Consider the following 18,191-nt stretch of genomic DNA (forward strand, 5'->3'; position numbering starts at 1 on the left):
CACACACACACACACACACACACACACACACACACACACGCACGCACGCATCTGTCCGAATATGTATGCATGTATGTACGTCTCAGTTCTCTTACCAAATCCCCTGGATCGATTTCAACCGAATTTGGCATACTCACAGCAAATTTCGAGAGTATCAACATTGTGGGGTTTATAACATCCTATCTCCAACAGGAAATACGGACAGAAACGTGTTTTTCAGCCCTTGCCAAGTAGTCAGCCCTACACGACAGGCGTACTGTATGGGAAATGTGTTGACCTTCTGTGCAGGGCAGCCTACACATCAGGGGCAAGAAATTTTTTTTTTTTTTCCCCGCCCTGACTTGTAGGCTGCCATGCACAACTTGCATGTTGTGTTGAGGTAGTAAATGTCCTGCCTTATTGGCTTCTTTTATGGGGCTTCACATGCAGATGAGCAATGCTGGTGGAAGGTTGAGATGGATAGAGGAGGGGATAGATAAACGGGGATGGATAGGGAGAGAGAAGGCTGGAAGAGATGGGTAAGGATAAAGGGGGCTGTTGGAGATGGACAGAGAGAGGGGGAGGACGAGACGGGCAGAGAGAGAGAGAGAGGGGGGGGGGAGAGAGAAGAAGCAGAAAGAGAAGGTCAGATGAAAGGGGGCAGAACAAGATGGACATGAAGAGAGGTAAGAGTAGGTGTTGGGTAGAGAGAGATAGTGGGGGGGGGGGGAGAGATCGACGGAAAGAGTGGGAGGAGAATATTGACAGAAAAAGGAGAGGGGACAGGAGATGGGATGAGAAAAGTGAGAAGGAAATGGACAGAGAGAGGGGAGAAGGAGATGAGAAGCGAGAGTGGTGGTGAAGATTGGCAGAAGATAGACCAACAGAGGGAGAGGAAAGAGGTATGTACATTGTGTGTGACAGAGAGAGGGGGAGGAGAAGCAGATGGATAGGGAGAGGGTAGATGAGGAGATGAACAGAGGGAGAGGTGGGCTGTGGGAGATGGATACCGTGACATGCCACAGGAGGAGATGGATAGGAAGTGGAAAGCAGGAGAAAATGAATAGGAAGAGTGGGGTAAAATCAGATGGAAAGAGAGAGGGGAGGAGGAGGTGGAGAAGGACAGGGGGGAGGAAAAGATGAACAGGGAGAGAGGGGGAGAAGGAGATGGACAGAGAGATGGGTAAGGAGGAAATGAGCAGAGTTGGGGAGATGAGGATGAAATAGATAAAGAGAGAGGGAGGAGGAGTTGATGGATGCCGAGAGGCAAAAAGGGTACATATACAGAGAGGCATAGGAGGACACTGACAGAGAGACGCAGGAGAATATGGGCAGAGAGGTGGGCAGGAGAAGATGGACAGAGAGAGAGGGACAGGGGTGGACGCAGAAGGTAGGTGAAAGATGTATATGGCTAGTAGGCTGGTGGAAAAGGAAGAACAGGAAGGAGAAGATGAAAAGACAGAGTGGAATAACGATATGGACAGAGGGAAGATGGAGTAAAATATGGTTCAAATGGCTCTGAGCACTATGGGACTTAACTTCGAAGGTCATCAGTCCCCTAGAACTTAGAACTACTTAAACCTAACTAACCTAAGGACATCACACACATCCATGCCCGAGGCAGGATTCGAACCTGCGACCGTAGCGGCCGTGCGGTTCCAGACTGTAGCGCCTTTAACCGCTTGGCCACCACGGCCGGCAGTAAAATATGGTCAGAGCGAGGGAGCAGAGGTGGTGGACAAAGAGAGAAGGAGAAAGAGGTGAAGAGACAAAGAGAAAGAGGAGTACACGAAGGCCAGATAAAGGTGGAAGGATGAGCTGAGCAAAGACACAAAAGAAGAGGTGGAAACAGATGGAGGAGGAGGAGACATGTGCAATATACGTGTCAAAGGCGTAAACGAGAGAAGTGCGGATAAAAGTTAGTATGTATATGATTTTTGTCTGGGACAATGAATAAAACTGTCATCAGAGATAAATTAAAACAATACCAATCCCCTAACCCGACCAAGGTTTTCGGAAGGATTATCTCCGTCATCAGACGATTGCTGGATTTGGAAACCCCCTTCCAAAGATTCCCAGTTGGGATTCTATTTGCCCCACTCCCAACAGCCTGTTGCTATGTTTCTACAACCGCGTAACCTGCTTTGACGCGTTGGGAATGAAAGATGCATATATTTTAAAAACTCATTGCTCTCTGTCCAGACAAATTAGTTCCTAATCCAAATCCCTCGTAAGAAGCATCTTTACCAAAGTACAAAGCTTTTCTGATACCTCAGTCTGTTCTACTTTCTAATCTTTGCTTATTTCTGCTGCACTGTACCGAGAACCTCGAATTTCTAATAGTCAGTTTCTTGTGGACTATGGTGATATCTAAGGTAATGATGTAACAAAAGCATAAATAACTTTAATTTTAGACAAAACGACTAAGAAACTTAGGTAACTGACTGTGAAAAGCTAACATTGAAACAGTCCATGTATTTTTTTATTTATTCCTGGTGACCATTTTCGGTTAAATCATCTTCAGATCGGAATGTGATGAGATGGCAGTGTTGACAGAATTGATGAAGCAGCGCGGTGTGGCCGCGCGGTTTGAGGCTCCATGTCACGGATTGCGCGGCCCCTCCCGTCGGAGGTTCGAGTCCTCCCTGGGGCATGGGTGTGTGTGTTGTTCTTAGCTTAAGTTAGTTTAAGTAGTGTGTAAGTCTAGGGACCGATGACCTCAGCAGTTTGGTCCCTTAGGAATTCACACACATTTAAACATTTATACTAGGTAGTGGTCAGTTGTTTTTTAATTATAATGAAAAATAGTTAATAAACATTATTTCATATTTTCTATAATTATATTTGTGGTAGCTGAGTGGTCAACACGTCTGTTGACCATGTGGAGGACCTTGTTTCAATTCTCGTTATTGCCAAAGATTTTTCCCTGGTGGGACAACTGAAACGGGCTGCACTCAGCCTCGAGATTCCAAATGAAAACCTACCAGAGTGACAAGTATTGGCTCCACGGTTTGCAAGGCCGACAGTGGCCGAGAGAGCAATGTGTTGACCCTATGTCCCTCCATACCACATCCAAATGACACCATTGGGCATGGTGCTTGGTTAGCATCGCGCGGATCTCTTGACCTGGTCGCGGCATTAACTTCACTTTTTTTTTTTTTTTTTTGTCTGACTAATAAAAAGGCTTCTAAACGTATCTCATACTAGCTAGAGATGAAGTCGGTATAAGGCTCTACTTCTTCAATATTGTCATCGCTAGCACATCATCACATTTTTGTTTGAAGATGGTTTAACCAATACTGGTCGTCAGGAATAAATAAAAAGAAGACTTAGTTTCAGTACTGGTTTTTGAAACAATTTCGTAGATATATTTGTAAAACTTCCTTTAGCTCGACGATCTGCTTTGAAACACGCGAAAAATAAATAATTGCGCAGTTAATGGCATTATCGAAAGTGAATTCTTGAATCTATAAACATCACCTGGAAAATGTCCGCCCCCGGTGGCTGAGTGGTCAGCGCGATAGAATGTCAATCCTACGGGCCCGGGTTCGATTCCCGGCTGGGTCAGAGATTATCTCCGTTCAGGGAATAGGTGTTGTGTCATCATCATATTCATCATCTTATCCCCATCGACGCGCAAGTCGCCAAAGTGGCGTCAAATCGAAAGACTTGCATCCGGCGAACGGTCTACCCGACGGGAGGCCCTAGTCACAAGACACTCTCTCACTCTCACCAGGAAAGCGCCCCGTTGGTTAACACAGTAGGCGCGAATTCTTGAGGGAGAACATTCGAATCCCCATCCAACTGCCGGCCGGAGTGGCCGAGCGGTTCTAGGAGCTACAGTCTGAAACCGAGCGACCACTACGGTCGCAGGTTCAAATCCTGCCTCGGGCATGGATGTGTGTGATGTCCTTAGGTTAGGTAGGTTTAAGTAGTTCTAAGTTCTAGGGGACTGATGACCTCAGAAGTTAATTCCCATAGTGCTCAGAGCCATTTTGAACTCATCCAACAAAACAGACACACGTAGGTGTCCATCATTTTCATAAATGGATGTGCCAAATGTCGGTACGGTTTCCTTGAAAATAACATGGCCGATTTCCTTCCCAATACATGCTCGAGCTCGTACTCACCATCACGTTTGCCTTTGATCTTCATTTTCTCAACATGCATATACAGAACTGCGATTGGTTGCTGTATTGATATCTACTGTATGCTGCAAGTATAGTTGAATCATTCTTCATTCAGTGTAGATCCAATATCAACAGAGAAGTAGACTTCATCGTATGCCATATCACGAGAACAAGGTTGGAGTAGAAGGACTCTCATCGTCCTTTTTTGCTCATAATTCGCGAAATACGACAACATGGACGGAAGTTTCTGGTGATACAAGAACACCGACTATTCTTTCCAGAGATCGAATCACTTGTTGTTGATTCCTTGACGGTGTCGTTTCATTGTTTCCTCTCAGTAACTTGCTTAAGTCTTTCTGCCATCATACGAAATAAGCGCTCCTTTCAGAGCAACACACTCATAAGCAAGCATGTTATCTTACAGCTGTCCCTATTACTCACTCTTCAAATGTGTGTGAATTCCTAAGGGACCAAACTGCTGAGGTCATCGGTCCCTAGACTTACACACTACTTAAACTAACTTAACGCTAAGGACAACACTCACTCCTATGCCCGAGAGAGGATTCGAACCTCCGGCGGGAGGGGCCGCACGATTAGTGACATGGCGCCTCTAACCGCGCGGCCACTTCGCGTACTCACTCTTCAGTCAGAAGATGTAACTCATTGCACCAAGCCTTTTCACATTTTGAAATTGACTTTTAACTCTAAATCCAACAATATCGCAAAATCTCGAAACAAAAACTGATAGGGACAGCAAAAAACAACGCCACAGCTACAGTAGCCTACCTTATGAAACAGTTAATACAAAACATTACAAAGAAAAGTAAATGCTTGCAGAGCGATCCGACACTACTCGGAATCTATATATAACAAAAGAATCCCCCTAGAAACCTACAAGAAACCCACCTAGCACATTCTTAATTTCACGTAGTACATTCTGTATATAGTATGTCGTATACTGTATGTGGGTACGGATATTGGGTCAATCAGTTAGTGTAACATGACTTGCTGTGAATTCTGAGGAAAAGTCAGGCACGCGGAAAACCGGCCCCAAGTTCAGACTACTCGCTACTTATGGCCGAATTGTTGCCCGCCACGAGAAGATGCAACAACAAACAGACAAACGTGTAAAAATTAGTAGTAAAGAAATACTAACAATACAAAACGTTGTCGCGACAGCTTCGGAACAACAGGCAACAACTGGCGGGTGACAATGAGCAGTCTAGTACTCGGGGCCGCTTTTTCGTGCACAACCCTGTATATTACTAACAATTAGCGACTATACCAGACCCAGTTACGGGTAGCCTAATTAACGGATTCCAAGAGCAACAAAGATTTGATTTTCATCTATACATAAATAACTTGCGAACCCGGCAATGCTAAATATGCATGAGAATTGGATATGCGTCCTAATCTCCTTCTCTCCAGTCTCTCTATCCCTCTCCTCCTTCCCCTTCTCTTTGGCCATCTCGTCCTCTTCCTCCTATCTTAGCCTTGTTACTACAAACGAAACCTTCACTAAGAACTAAAGTCGGTTAATATGAAGGGGTAATCGGTTGGGATCATTGGTGTAGGGGGTATGAGAGAGACCTCTCCAGCTGCTGTATCTGTGATCTTATTAGCTTCAATGACAGTATTTCGCATAATTTCGGGCGGTTAAGATTCCGTAGTAGTATCCAATCCAAAGCCGATATGCCATAAATACAATTTTCCTGTTTTCTGTTACAACCGACTGCGAGAAAGTAAATAAAACAGTGCAGTGTTATATATATAATTTTTGTTTATACTGATATACAAAAGGAGAAAGAATATATACCGGAGAAACAATTTGTGTAATGTATTAAGTCCCTGCTTATCGCATTTAAAGCTAAGTATGAGAAAGAAAACGAAACCGCACATTTTCACAGCACGGCACAGCATTCTCTACCTCGCAGTGGGTTTTCGAGAAACTTGTACATTGTTGTTTAAAACCAATAGCCTATGTCAGTCTGAATGTTTATCAGTTATCGCGTGAAAATTGGAAGTATCTCGGAGTAACTACTGCAACCTACATCCCTCTGAAGCTGCTTACTGTTTTACGAACCCTTCTCTTAGTCACGTTGTACTACAAATTTCTCTTCTGTCCAATTCTATTCAGTACGTGATCTACCCATCTAATCTTCAGCATTCTTCTGTGGCACCATATTTCAAAAGCTTCTATTCTCTTCTTGTCTAAAATTGTTATCGCCTATGTTTCACTCTATACAAATACTATCAGAAAGGAGTTCCTGACAAATCTATACTCGATGCCAACAAATTTCTCTTATTCAGAAATGCTTTTTTTGCCATTGTACATCTTATGTTCTCCCTACTTCAACCATAATTAGTTATTTTGCTTCCCAAACAGCAAAACGAATTTACTACTTTAATGTTTCATTTCCTAATCTAATTCCCTCAGCATCACCTGATTTAATTCGACTACATTTCATTATCCTCGTTTTGCTTTTGTTGGTGTTCGTCTTATATCTTTCTTTCAAGATACTGTCCATTCCATTCAATTGCTCTTCCAAGTCCTTTGCTGTCTTTGACAGAATTACAATATCATCGGAATAACATCGGAGATAGGTACAACCCTGTCTCACTCTCTTCTCAACCACTGCTTCCCTTTCGTGCCCTTCTACTCTTATATAACTGCCATCGGGTTTCTGTACAAATTGTAAATAGCCTTTTCTCCCTGTATTTTACCCCTGACACCCTTAGAATTTGAAAGAGAGTATTCCAGTCAACATTGTCCAAAGCTTTCTCTAAGTCTACAAAAGGTAGAAACGTGGGTTTGCCTTTCCTTAATCTATTTTCTAAGATAAGTCGTAGGGTCGGTATTGCCTCACGTGTTCCAACATTTCTACGGAATCCAAACTGATCTTCCCCGAGGCCGGCTTCTACCAGTTTTTCCATTCGTCTGTAAAGAATTCGTGTTAGTATTTTGCAACCGTGACTTATCAGACTGATAGTTCAGTAATTTTCACACCTGTCAGCACCTGCTTTCTTTGGAATTGAAATTATTACATTCTTCTTGAAGTCTGAGAATATTTCACCTTTCTGCTACATCTTGCTCACCATGTGGGAGAGTTTTGTCATGGATGGCTCTCCCAACGGGGCCTTGTTTTAACTTAAGTCTTCCAATGCTATGTCAAATTCTTCACGCAATATCATATCTCGCTTCTCATCTTCCTCTACAGTCTACGTCCTCTTCCATTCCCATAACATTGTCCTCAAGTACATCTCCCTTGTATACACCCTCTATGTACTCCTTCCACCTTTCTGCATTCCCTTCTTTGCTTAGGACTGGTTTTCCATCTGAGCTCTTGATATTGATACAGGTGGTTGTCTTTCCTCCAAAGGTCTCTTTAATTTTCCTGTAGGCAGTATCTATCTTACCCCTAGTGACATATGCTTCTACATCCTTACATTTGTCCACTAGCCTTTCCTGGTTAGCCATTCTACACTTCCTGTCGATCTCAATTTTTAGACGTTTGTATTCCCTTTTGTCTACTTCATTTACTGCATTTTTTAATTTTTCTCCTTTCATCGATTAAACTGAATATCTCTTGTGTTATCCAAGGATTTCTACTAGCCCTCGTCTTTTTACTTGATGCCTTCAGTAATTCACCTCTCATAGCTACCCACTCTTCTTCTACTGTATTCCTCTCCCCTGTTCTTGTCATTCGTTTCCTAAACGTTCCCTCTGAACCCCTCCGTATATGTCCTATGCCTGTCCGAAAGTTAGAGTGTTGTGTAAAAATTTGATGTAAATCGATCACGAACTTTTCGAGATTTTTGCTGACTATAATGTATACATTTAACATTATAAATGTATTAAAAATGTATAATGTATGTCTATCCGAATGTTTCTTAGCACATCGTGTAAAATTGGTCAAGAACTTGTCGAGATGTTTGGAAACGATGTTAAATAGTGTTTCGTCTTTATATAATAGTATAGACAGATATATATTTATGTATTATACATATTAAAAATATGTAGCCTGTGTCAGTCTGCATATTTATTAGAGTATCACGTAAAGATTTAAAGTAAATTAGTCATAACTTTTGGAGATTTTTTGCTAATATATATATATATATATATATATATATATATATATATATATATATATATATGTTACAAAAAGGTACGGCCAAACTTTCAGGAAACATTCCTCACACACAAAGAAAGAAAATATGTTATGTGGACATGTGTCCGGAAACGCTTACTTTCTATGTTAGAGCTCATTTTATTACTTCTCTTCAAATCACATTAATCATGGAATGGAAACACACAGCAACAGAACGTACCAGCGTGACTTCAAACACTTTGTTACAGGAAATGTTCAAAATGTCCTCCGTTAGCGAGGATACATGCATCCACCCTCCGTCGCATGGAATCCCTGATGCGCCGATGCAGCCCTGGAGAATGGCGTATTGTATCACAGCCGTCCACAATACGAGCACGAAGAGTCTCTACATTTGGTACCTGGGTTGCGTAGACAAGAGCTTTCAAATGCCCCCATAAATGAAAGTCAAGCGGGTTGAGGTCAGGAGAGCGTGGAGGCCATGGAATTGGTCCGCCTCTACCAATCCATCGGTCACCGAATCTGTTGTTGAGAAGCGTACGAACACTTCGACTGAAATGTGCAGGAGCTCCATCGTGCATTAACCACATGTTGTGTCGTACTTGTAAAGGCACATGTTCTAGCAGCACAGGTAGAGTATCCCGTATGAAATCATGATAACGTACTCCATTGAGCGTAGGTGGAAGAACATGGGGCCCAATCAAGACATCACCAACAATGCCTGCCCAAACGTTCACAGAAAATCTGTGTTGATGACGTGATTGCACAACTGCGTGCGGATTCTCGTCAGCCCACACATGTTGATTGTGAAAATTTACAATTTGATCACGTTGGAATGAAGCCTCATCCGTAAAGAAAACATTTGCACTGAAATGAGGATTGACACATTGTTGGATGAACCATTCGCAGAAGTGTACCCGTGGAGGCCAATCAGCTGCTGATAGTGCCTGCACACGCTGTACATGGTACGGAAACAACTGGTTCTCCCGTAGCACTCTCCATACAGTGTCGTGGTCAACGTTACCTTGTACAGCAGCAACTTCTCTGACGCTGACATTAGGGTTATCGCCAACTGCACGAAGAATTGTCTCGTCCATTGCAGGTGTCCTCGTCGTTCTAGGTCTTCCCCAGTCGCGAGTCATAGGCTGGAATGTTCCGTGTTCCCTAAGACGCCGATCAATTGCTTCGAACGTCTTCCTGTCGGGACACCTTCGTTCTGGAAATCTGTCTCGATACAAACGTACCGCGCCACGGCTATTGCCCCGTGCTAATCTATACATCAAATGGGCATCTGCCAACTCCGCATTTGTAAACATTGCACTGACTGCAAAACCACGTTCGTGATGAACACTAACCTGTTGATGCTACGTACTGATGTGCTTGATGCTAGTACTGTAGAGCAATGAGTCACATGTCAACGCAAGCACCGAAGTCAACATTACCTTCCTTCAATTGGGCCAACTGGCGGTGAATCGAGGAAGTACAGTACATACTGACGAAACTAAAATGAGTTCTAACATGGAAATTAAGCGTTTCCGAACACATGTCCACATAACATCTTTTCTTTATTTGTGTGTGAGGAATGTTTCCTGAAAGTTTGGCCGCACCTTTTTGTAACACCCTATATATATATATATCCCTGACCATTTATATAATATATACGTTAAAAATATATAGACTACGCCCGTCTGATTGTTTATTCCACCAATCGTGCAGAAACCTAAAGTAAATCAGTCAACAACTTTTCGATACTTTTGGTAACAACGTCTTGTCTTGATATAGTAATATACGTTATTGACCAAATTTAAAAATTTAATATGCTTTCATAATCTACTAATTAAGAGGTATAATCAGATTCAACACAGTAAGACAAGTATGACAGCTATAAATTGTGCATATGTCTTGTAGCAGCATAACTCATAGTGCCCAAATTCCCAGACTATATTCATCCAGTATCTGAGGCTGAGACCACTTAGTGACTTACACCACACTTAACACATCCAGTTAATTCGCTGACATCCCTATAAAATGATGAAAGTAAAACAATTTACCGCTAACTACATTTTCGCCGTTCATGTAATAAAACTGCCACATCAGGCATGACGTTTTAATTTATTTATTCTGTACTACACGTTGTATTCGCAACACATTTCGTAAACAGTGTCCACTCATAACATAGAGTGTATATGCAAAATTATATCATTGTACGATACATGGTTCACGAGATTTGACGTCATAAACATTGAGCCGCGTGAAAATCTTACTTTTGCTTAAAACGATGCGTAAATTATTCAGATTATGCTTATCCAATGTTTGATAATGGCTCAGCGACTTCCAACAGACAACTTGGATCAAACTTCCAAAAATCGTTTCAAACATTTGCTGACATACACGCTTAACGTCAAACAGTTAACACACTACATAATTTGTAAACTAACAGAAGTTTGAAGCTGTTTCGTACATTGGAATTCCATTCTTAAAAGAATCGTGGGTTTACTGGTTTTGCTCTGACTGACTGCTATGCTTAACTGACAATAAAGACCTCAGCCTGACGGTCATGTTTTATGCTGTCGGTTACTTGCGTTGTTCTGCAGCTTCTAATAGGTGATTGTGCAAAGGAAACACCGTTCCTTTATGTAGATTGTTGTGAATGCGTTAGCAAAATGAGAATATTTTTGTTTTCTAACGTGTTTTAAATTAACAAAAAATAAAATATAAGTAATGTTCGAAACTAGAACTTGTTTCAGTAGAAAAAGTGTAGATCTATGTGTAAGCTGTTTATGCCATCCTCCCGACCAAGCGTGTGATCCGCACCTAACAATTAACTGTTGCTTGGGACAACACGGGTAACGAGAATAGCACTCAATGCACAGAAACACCTGGAATGAAACAACAACTGATAAATTGAGTTAAACAGCTACTCACTGCGGCGTACGAAGGACGTTAGACCACCACAGCTTGATGATTGTAAATAAAAGTCCATTAGGGAATTAAAAGCGATACTCGTTCCCTTTGTCAACTGCCACGTGCTGCAGCTATTACAGAGCCAGTTTGTATCAGTTCTCTCCAGCAGTAAACGACACAATAGTAACACGCCACGGTGATTTCTATTCAGGTCCCTCAATTCAACGGCACCCGGCAGTTTCCCTGCCACACGGAGATATGGAGCGGGGAGCGCAGAATGGTTCACAGCGACGACTGCATGCCTTTACCCTGACAAAAGCCCAGCTCGTTCGACTGGAACGTGAGCGATTTACCGACACGAGAATGCGCCGCCGTAAACCATGTAACATGGATTCCGCACGCAAGCGAGAGGTGATAGTGGATGGGATATTGATTTAATTAACACGATTTCTTACAGCGACGTGAATTTGGCGGTGTCCGGTGTATCTATCCCTCCGAGGAATATGCGCGACGAGTATCAACCGCAGAGTACACCGTGGTGTTTATTTCTCTCTCTAAAATCCACTGTCTGAACCAAATGGTAAGGCGGAGAGTTACAGAGTCACGACGCAGCTTGCCCTTGCTGTTAGCCGCAGCTTTTGTCGATTCTAATAACTCATATTTTCCAAACTCAGTTTGCCTTTTGTGGTCTTTCCCGTACATAGTTAAATAAATTATTGTGGTTCACGCTTGTATCTGTTAATAAACGTAAATAAGGTGATGGACTAAAGCCTACATTTCTTGCTTTTGTTCCATAAATAAGCTCCAGTTGCCGACCTTGAAAATGAGACTGTCCAACCTAGCTTATCTATATGTATGGCAGATTTATCAACATTTGGCTTAATTGGAGTTAACTTACACTAATTGACAGTTAGGAGCCATAATTTTGTCGTAGGCTATTTACCGTCGATTTATATTGAAGGGCGAGCAATATGCGTCCTTGAATGCTACTGTTAAACGTAAAGACCTACACTTTAAGGTGATGTTCATGCACATAAAACTGACTGACACGTTAACTACGTGTTCTTCTGGTGGTAACATTTTCTAATTTTATAGCTGTCATAGTCATACTCATTGTCCACAGGACCTGCTACATTAGCAAAAATTCATATTTAACTGGAGCAACAGGTATGATGTAAGCGTAAAGTGGTTAGTAAAGACAACGAAATACGACACTAGTGAACATAAAACGTTATAACAATCTAGCAATCACAGTTCTCATACTATTCTGAAAAGTGACCGGCGCATGTAATTGCGAGCACTCAGTACCATTTAGCAGCTTTTTTTTACGCTGATAATGATGCAAAATCGCTGTTGTGTGGGCTCCAGTGCTATGTGTTCTACCGATTACTTATGATCCTATTAACGCATTTGTGATTTCTTGAACCTTCTTGCGGGAATAAATTTTTAAACGCACAGTTTAATATTTCTGCCTCTTTCCGTTGTTTTTAGTTTCAATACTAGACTGATTTACGACAAACTGGATTTGGATTCGTTCATTAATTTTACACATGACCAAAATTTCCTAGGTCTTTCTGACGAATGTTTTCGCCGTGATCAGATTGTGGAAAAGATAGTAAGTTCCAAGTTCAGCCCATATTTAGGATGCATGAATCTCTCCACTCACTTATCTGTCAGCTTTCCTGCATTCTCTTTTTAGGGAGAGTGTTTAGGCTGTGCTTTCGCAGCTTTCTCCCAATACATTACGACGTGTCTTTGTGGTCTTTAATTACATTATTTGGTAGATATTTATTTAAGTTACGGCTTATGATGTCTTTGAAATTTAAACATAGTTGTTCCGCGTTTGCCGGATTTAAGCTAAATTTCCCAAGTTCATCTTTTAAGTAAGTTTTTAGTGACTAGCTATTCGACCAAATACAAATACTCTCTTGCCTTTCTTGAAGAACTTTTCGCCTTCTGTATCTTTTCTATCCCACTAATACGCGTAGGTACATAGACGACAGGTTGTGATCATACGCAAATGGGTTGTCACGGAGTCTGGTGAAACAAACATCTGGTTCCTATCATCGATGACGGATGATTTATCTTTTTTTTCAAATTTATTGGCTTTCGGGCCAAGCCCATTCAGACATCTCAGCAGTTTAATATTAATTATGACGATATGAGCGTAAGGACAACACTCAGTCCCCGAGCTGAGAAAAAATCCATCCCTGCCCTTCGCTTAGCAACAGCGCTGACAGCGTAGCTACCGAGGCGAACGATGACAGACTTCTCAGAATGGCTAACCGGAAACAAAGTCCAGAGAGTGGCGAAAGTCATCGTAAACGTGCGCAAAACAGTCCAGGGAGCAGTACGAATGGAAAATGTAAACATAGGTAAGATCAATCAGGGTACTGTCAGTGGCTGGTACCACTGGCTTCAGAGAATATCGAGAAATAATGAGGTTTAGATACGGGACCATGGTACGTCGGGCCCACGTGACATGCCTGAGGCGGCGTGTGCCCTCCTTGGGCGCGAGCTGCGACCTTACTGCGTAACCTCAGTATCTCTGACTTTTCCTCCAAATCGCCAGGGAATCCGAATCGCTGTCGGACACTACAATAACCATCTACCACGTTATAACATAACGTTTCATAATCGCTTTTCCGTCACTTAAATAAATATAAATCTTCCATTGGTCATTTTGCAGTACATCACGACTTCGTCAATTTGAATACTGATAAGCATGTTAGGAACAAATCACTATTTCTTTTTTTCAGAAGCCCTGTTCAGTCTTCGTAGCTCCCATACTGGATAATATTGTGTAGTGATAGCTAAAATTTTAACTAACGTTACATATTTCGTTTGCGTATTGTATGTCATTGCACAAACCCTCAACTGTTCCACTTGTGTCGCTCATCTTCACTCAATAATTTACGTGAATACATATACATGATATTTGAATTTATTGGAATTAATCCGGTGTGTGTGTGAGAGAGAGAGAGAGAGAGAGAGAGAGAGAGAGAGAGAGAGAGATCGTACGTATAACGAGGTAGGGAGTAAGATAAAAAAAAGGGAGAGAGGAACTTACGCGAAAGAACTTGCTCCCCTTCTAGCAGCAATTTATCGTAGTTCACTGGAGCAACGACGGTACCTAGCGACTGGAAAAGAGCGCAGGTCATTACCTCTTTCAAGAAGGGCCGTAGGACAGATGCACATAATTATAGGCCTATACCACTGACGTCAATCTCTTTCAGAATTACGGAACATGTTTTTAAGTTTAAGAATTACTGCGCTTCTGGAAAACGAAAATCTCCTCTATAAAAATCAACATCGGTTCCGCAAACAGAGATCTTCCGAAATCAACCCTCTCTGTTGCTCCATGAGATCCATAGTGATGTAGACAACGGCTCTTGGGTTGATGGTGTTTTCCTTGACTTCCGGAAGGCATTCGATACCGTCCCGCACTGCTGTTAGTGAAAAAAAATACAAGCTTACCAGATTTGCGACTGGATTCAAGACTTCCTTGTAGACAGAAAACAACGCGTTGCTCTTTAAAGGAAAAAATCGATAGGTGTAAAGATAATTTCCGGAGTACTCTGAGGAAGTGTGAGAGTACCATCACTGTTTACAGTGTTTTCAAATGATTTAGCAGAAAGCATCAGAAGCTCTTTAAGACTGTTCGTAGATCATGCGGTTGTCTATAAGAAAACAGCACCACCACAAGACACTATCGATTTGCAAAACGACCTACAGAGTATCGATGGATGCTGCAGACTCTGGCTGCTGACCACGAATTAAAATAAATTTAACATATTGTGCATATATATCAAAAGAAATCAACTACTGTACAACTACAATATTGATGACAAACTGCTGGAAATAGTATTAACGTAAAATGTGTAGGAGTAACTATACAGAGCGACCTTAAGTGGAATGACCAAATAAAACAAATAGTACTAAAAGCAGATGTCAGACCGAGATTCATAAGAAGAATGTAAAATATTACTCATCCACGAAAGAAGTGGCTTACTAGGCGCTTGTTTGGCCGTTTCTTGAGTCTGTTCATCAGTCTGGGGCCCGTACAATAAAGAACTGATAGAAGAGTTAGAGAAGATCCAACGAAAAGCGGCGCGTTTCGTTACAGTGTCGTTTAGTCTGTGGGAGAGCGTTGCAGAAATGGTCAACAAACTCCACTGGCAGACGCTATAAGAGAAGCGTTTTGCATCATGGATAGGTTTACTACTGAAATTTCGAGAGAGTACTTTCCAGGAAGAATCGGACAACATATTACTTCCTTCCACATACATCTCGCGAAACGACTACGACGAGAAAATTCGAGAAATTAGAGGCTTAGATAATCATTCTACCCACGTGCCAGAGGTGCCCTCCGCCACACACCGTTAGTTGGCTTGTGGAATACTGATGTAAATGTAGAAATGATGAGCATGGATGTAGTTGCATGTACGTGTGTGTTGCTACCTGAGAAAATAATGGATATTAAATGTGAAAACCATCACCTAATACAATATTCCATTCTACTTTAACAGGGGACCTGATGGACGAGGAGAATGTTCTGGACTTCCTTACGAGCCTGGAAGCCATGGACCTTCCCGATCGCATCGAGGAAGTAAACGCTCGCATACTCGAAAAAATCGTTCAGGACACCGAATATGTGGCCGTATTATTCTGTAAGTATGTGAGTCTGAGTATTTTCTGCATAGAAGAACTACCCCACAAATGTTTTACTAAAATCAAAATGCGGGGCAGGGAGTCTGTATAATATATATTCTGTCCGCTACCGCACATTAACCTACAGATCAAAAATAGATATTTGTGTAGGATGTAGCGTAATTAATAGCGAAAACTGACACGAGTGAAAATATATAATAGAAGCAAAAGCTTTCTAATAAATATAAATTCACAAAGAAACCGTTTGCTTTATAGCTGCAATCACGAAACATCAGTGCCTGTCTTGTGAAGAAGACCTTCGGACATATATGCATGGTTGTCCAGAGGAACTCTGCATCACACTTCTTAAAAACACAAGCACTGCAGTTTCGTATTTATGGGTCGATACCGGGCCTCTGACCTACAAATAAAATGTCACCTCTCTGCGGGAATAACATTAATGGGATGTACTGGTATAGGTATGTTACATGGACGACGACATATAGAAGTTTGGGTCTGACCGTGAGTTGTGTTCAGATAACCGACCACTCGCGTAAAGCGGTAATTCCTGATTCGAGTCCTGTTCCGGCACAAATTATCATTGTCGTCATTCCATTAATACAGCTGGAGGTACGTAGTTCATACTCGCCACTGTGTATACATTTCATGTCCGTAACTGTACTTTGTCGTTACGACTCGCTACTGACTTCAGTATGAAATTATTGTCCTAGATAGTACAACAATGTTTGGAATGTAATCTTTTTGATTAATTCCTCATCTAGTTGGGCTCGACTTTCACCCACTGCCTACCTTAACACGAAATGCAAAACTAATTCAACACGTTATATGCTACAATTTACTGCACACCGTTAAAGGAGATGTTCTATATGTCGTCCTCGATTTGGGTGCAATACTGTATTCTACTCGTAAATCTTGACAAGACACCCGGATAATCTCGTAAATTGACAAGCTCCAGTTCTTCAACCCGATCAGTGGGTGTACTGTACATGTCACTTTCGATCTTTCTCAGAAGGAAAAATTCAGAGGACTCACGTCAGGAAATTTTATAGGCCAGGGTACAGATTATCCCGAAACTATCCATCTTAAACCACGATGCGCTAGATATCGTCTTACAGGAGCAACAAAACGTGCCCGTGAAATTTGAGCCCAATTGCGTGGGGATTTAGTCGAAAAATTTACATTTCAAATACGTTTTTACTAACTGGGACAATATTTGACACTGAAGTCACTATCACCTCGTAACCAAATATTCGCATTTAGCTCGCAAATGGTTCACTTGCGGACCCGAGTTTATTGGAATGCTTTCGCTCCATTTGTCGTATAACTTCACACATGTCAGTTTCCGCTCTTAATTATGCTGCACCGTGTATAGTACTCGAAGGTTAAGCCATATATCCTAGTAGTTCTCATCGTAGGCAAAATAAGATTTTTGGACATGTTTGTTCCTCACGTTACTGAATTTTCTATTAAATATTGTTACCAAACAGAGCAAAAACATCGCTTTGTTACCTTTGTAAAGATTCGTGACTGAATGAAAGTACTGCAGTTTGTAACGATGTAGTGCCTGTAGAGTTTACTCGAGAGGTGACTCGAAATAAAACTTAATTAATAACTAAAAAATATTTGTCTTTAAATTTGCAAATAAGAAGGGTGTTTGTTTGTTATAAATTATAGTAAGATAATAGTCAGTACACCCAGATGAGGCAGATTTACGTTAGACACTGGAAGAGAATTGCTGTGGAACGCCAGAAGAAAATTACATTCTGCCTATTGGAGGTCTGTATTTTGGAATCAGTACCCATTTTCCTTTGTTCTGTGGGCAGCACGCTACCTATTTAAGTCCTTGTATCACACAGACCACAAACCCTCTAGTAATCCCATTGTTGTCATACCATTAATAAAAGTCACAAAAAGACAACTCAGTAGTGAAGCCAGGCGGTAGGTTTATCCTGTAGATAAGATTTACTTGGTTTTAGAGCCCCACACTCGGAATTCCGCATTATTCGTTTAAGATAAAAAAAAAGAATAATAGCCTAATTCGACAATCATGCTTTCAGTATACTGCAATGTCTACCGGCCACTGCTTGATCTATTGCCCTATGGCAAATACTAAAAATAATAATTGAACAGTTCAAAAGTTTTTTTTTTTTTTTTTTTTTTTACGAATGTCGGTATGCAACACCATGATTCCGCGGCCTCACACTTGCATTGGGAGCCGCCAAAGTTACTACCATCGCTGATGCAAAACCTAGTGTACTCTGGTTGCTGAAATAAGCTGTGCAAAAATTATATTTTTCTAGCTAAAACTGTATATATTTCAAAGTATGACTGTCAAAAACTGCTAACAAAACATTAATCGTAACCGATAATCCGGCTGAGAATGAAGCTAACGTACAATAAT

General features: G+C 41.5%; 1 protein-coding gene across 3 annotated transcripts in view; it reads left to right on the forward strand.

Annotated features, from left to right (window-relative positions):
- Positions 1-18,191, forward strand: part of LOC126188248 (uncharacterized) — a 455,739-nt gene that overhangs the window by 135,364 nt on the left and 302,184 nt on the right. For all 3 annotated transcript variants that reach the window (XM_049929807.1, XM_049929809.1, XM_049929808.1), the window contains exon 3: positions 15,649-15,789. In XM_049929807.1, coding sequence (XP_049785764.1) covers positions 15,649-15,789 — 141 coding nt within the window. The remainder of the gene's footprint in view (positions 1-15,648; positions 15,790-18,191) is intronic.

Source organism: Schistocerca cancellata, chromosome 5 (genome assembly GCF_023864275.1).
Source record: "Schistocerca cancellata isolate TAMUIC-IGC-003103 chromosome 5, iqSchCanc2.1, whole genome shotgun sequence".
NCBI lineage: Eukaryota > Metazoa > Arthropoda > Insecta > Orthoptera > Acrididae > Schistocerca > Schistocerca cancellata.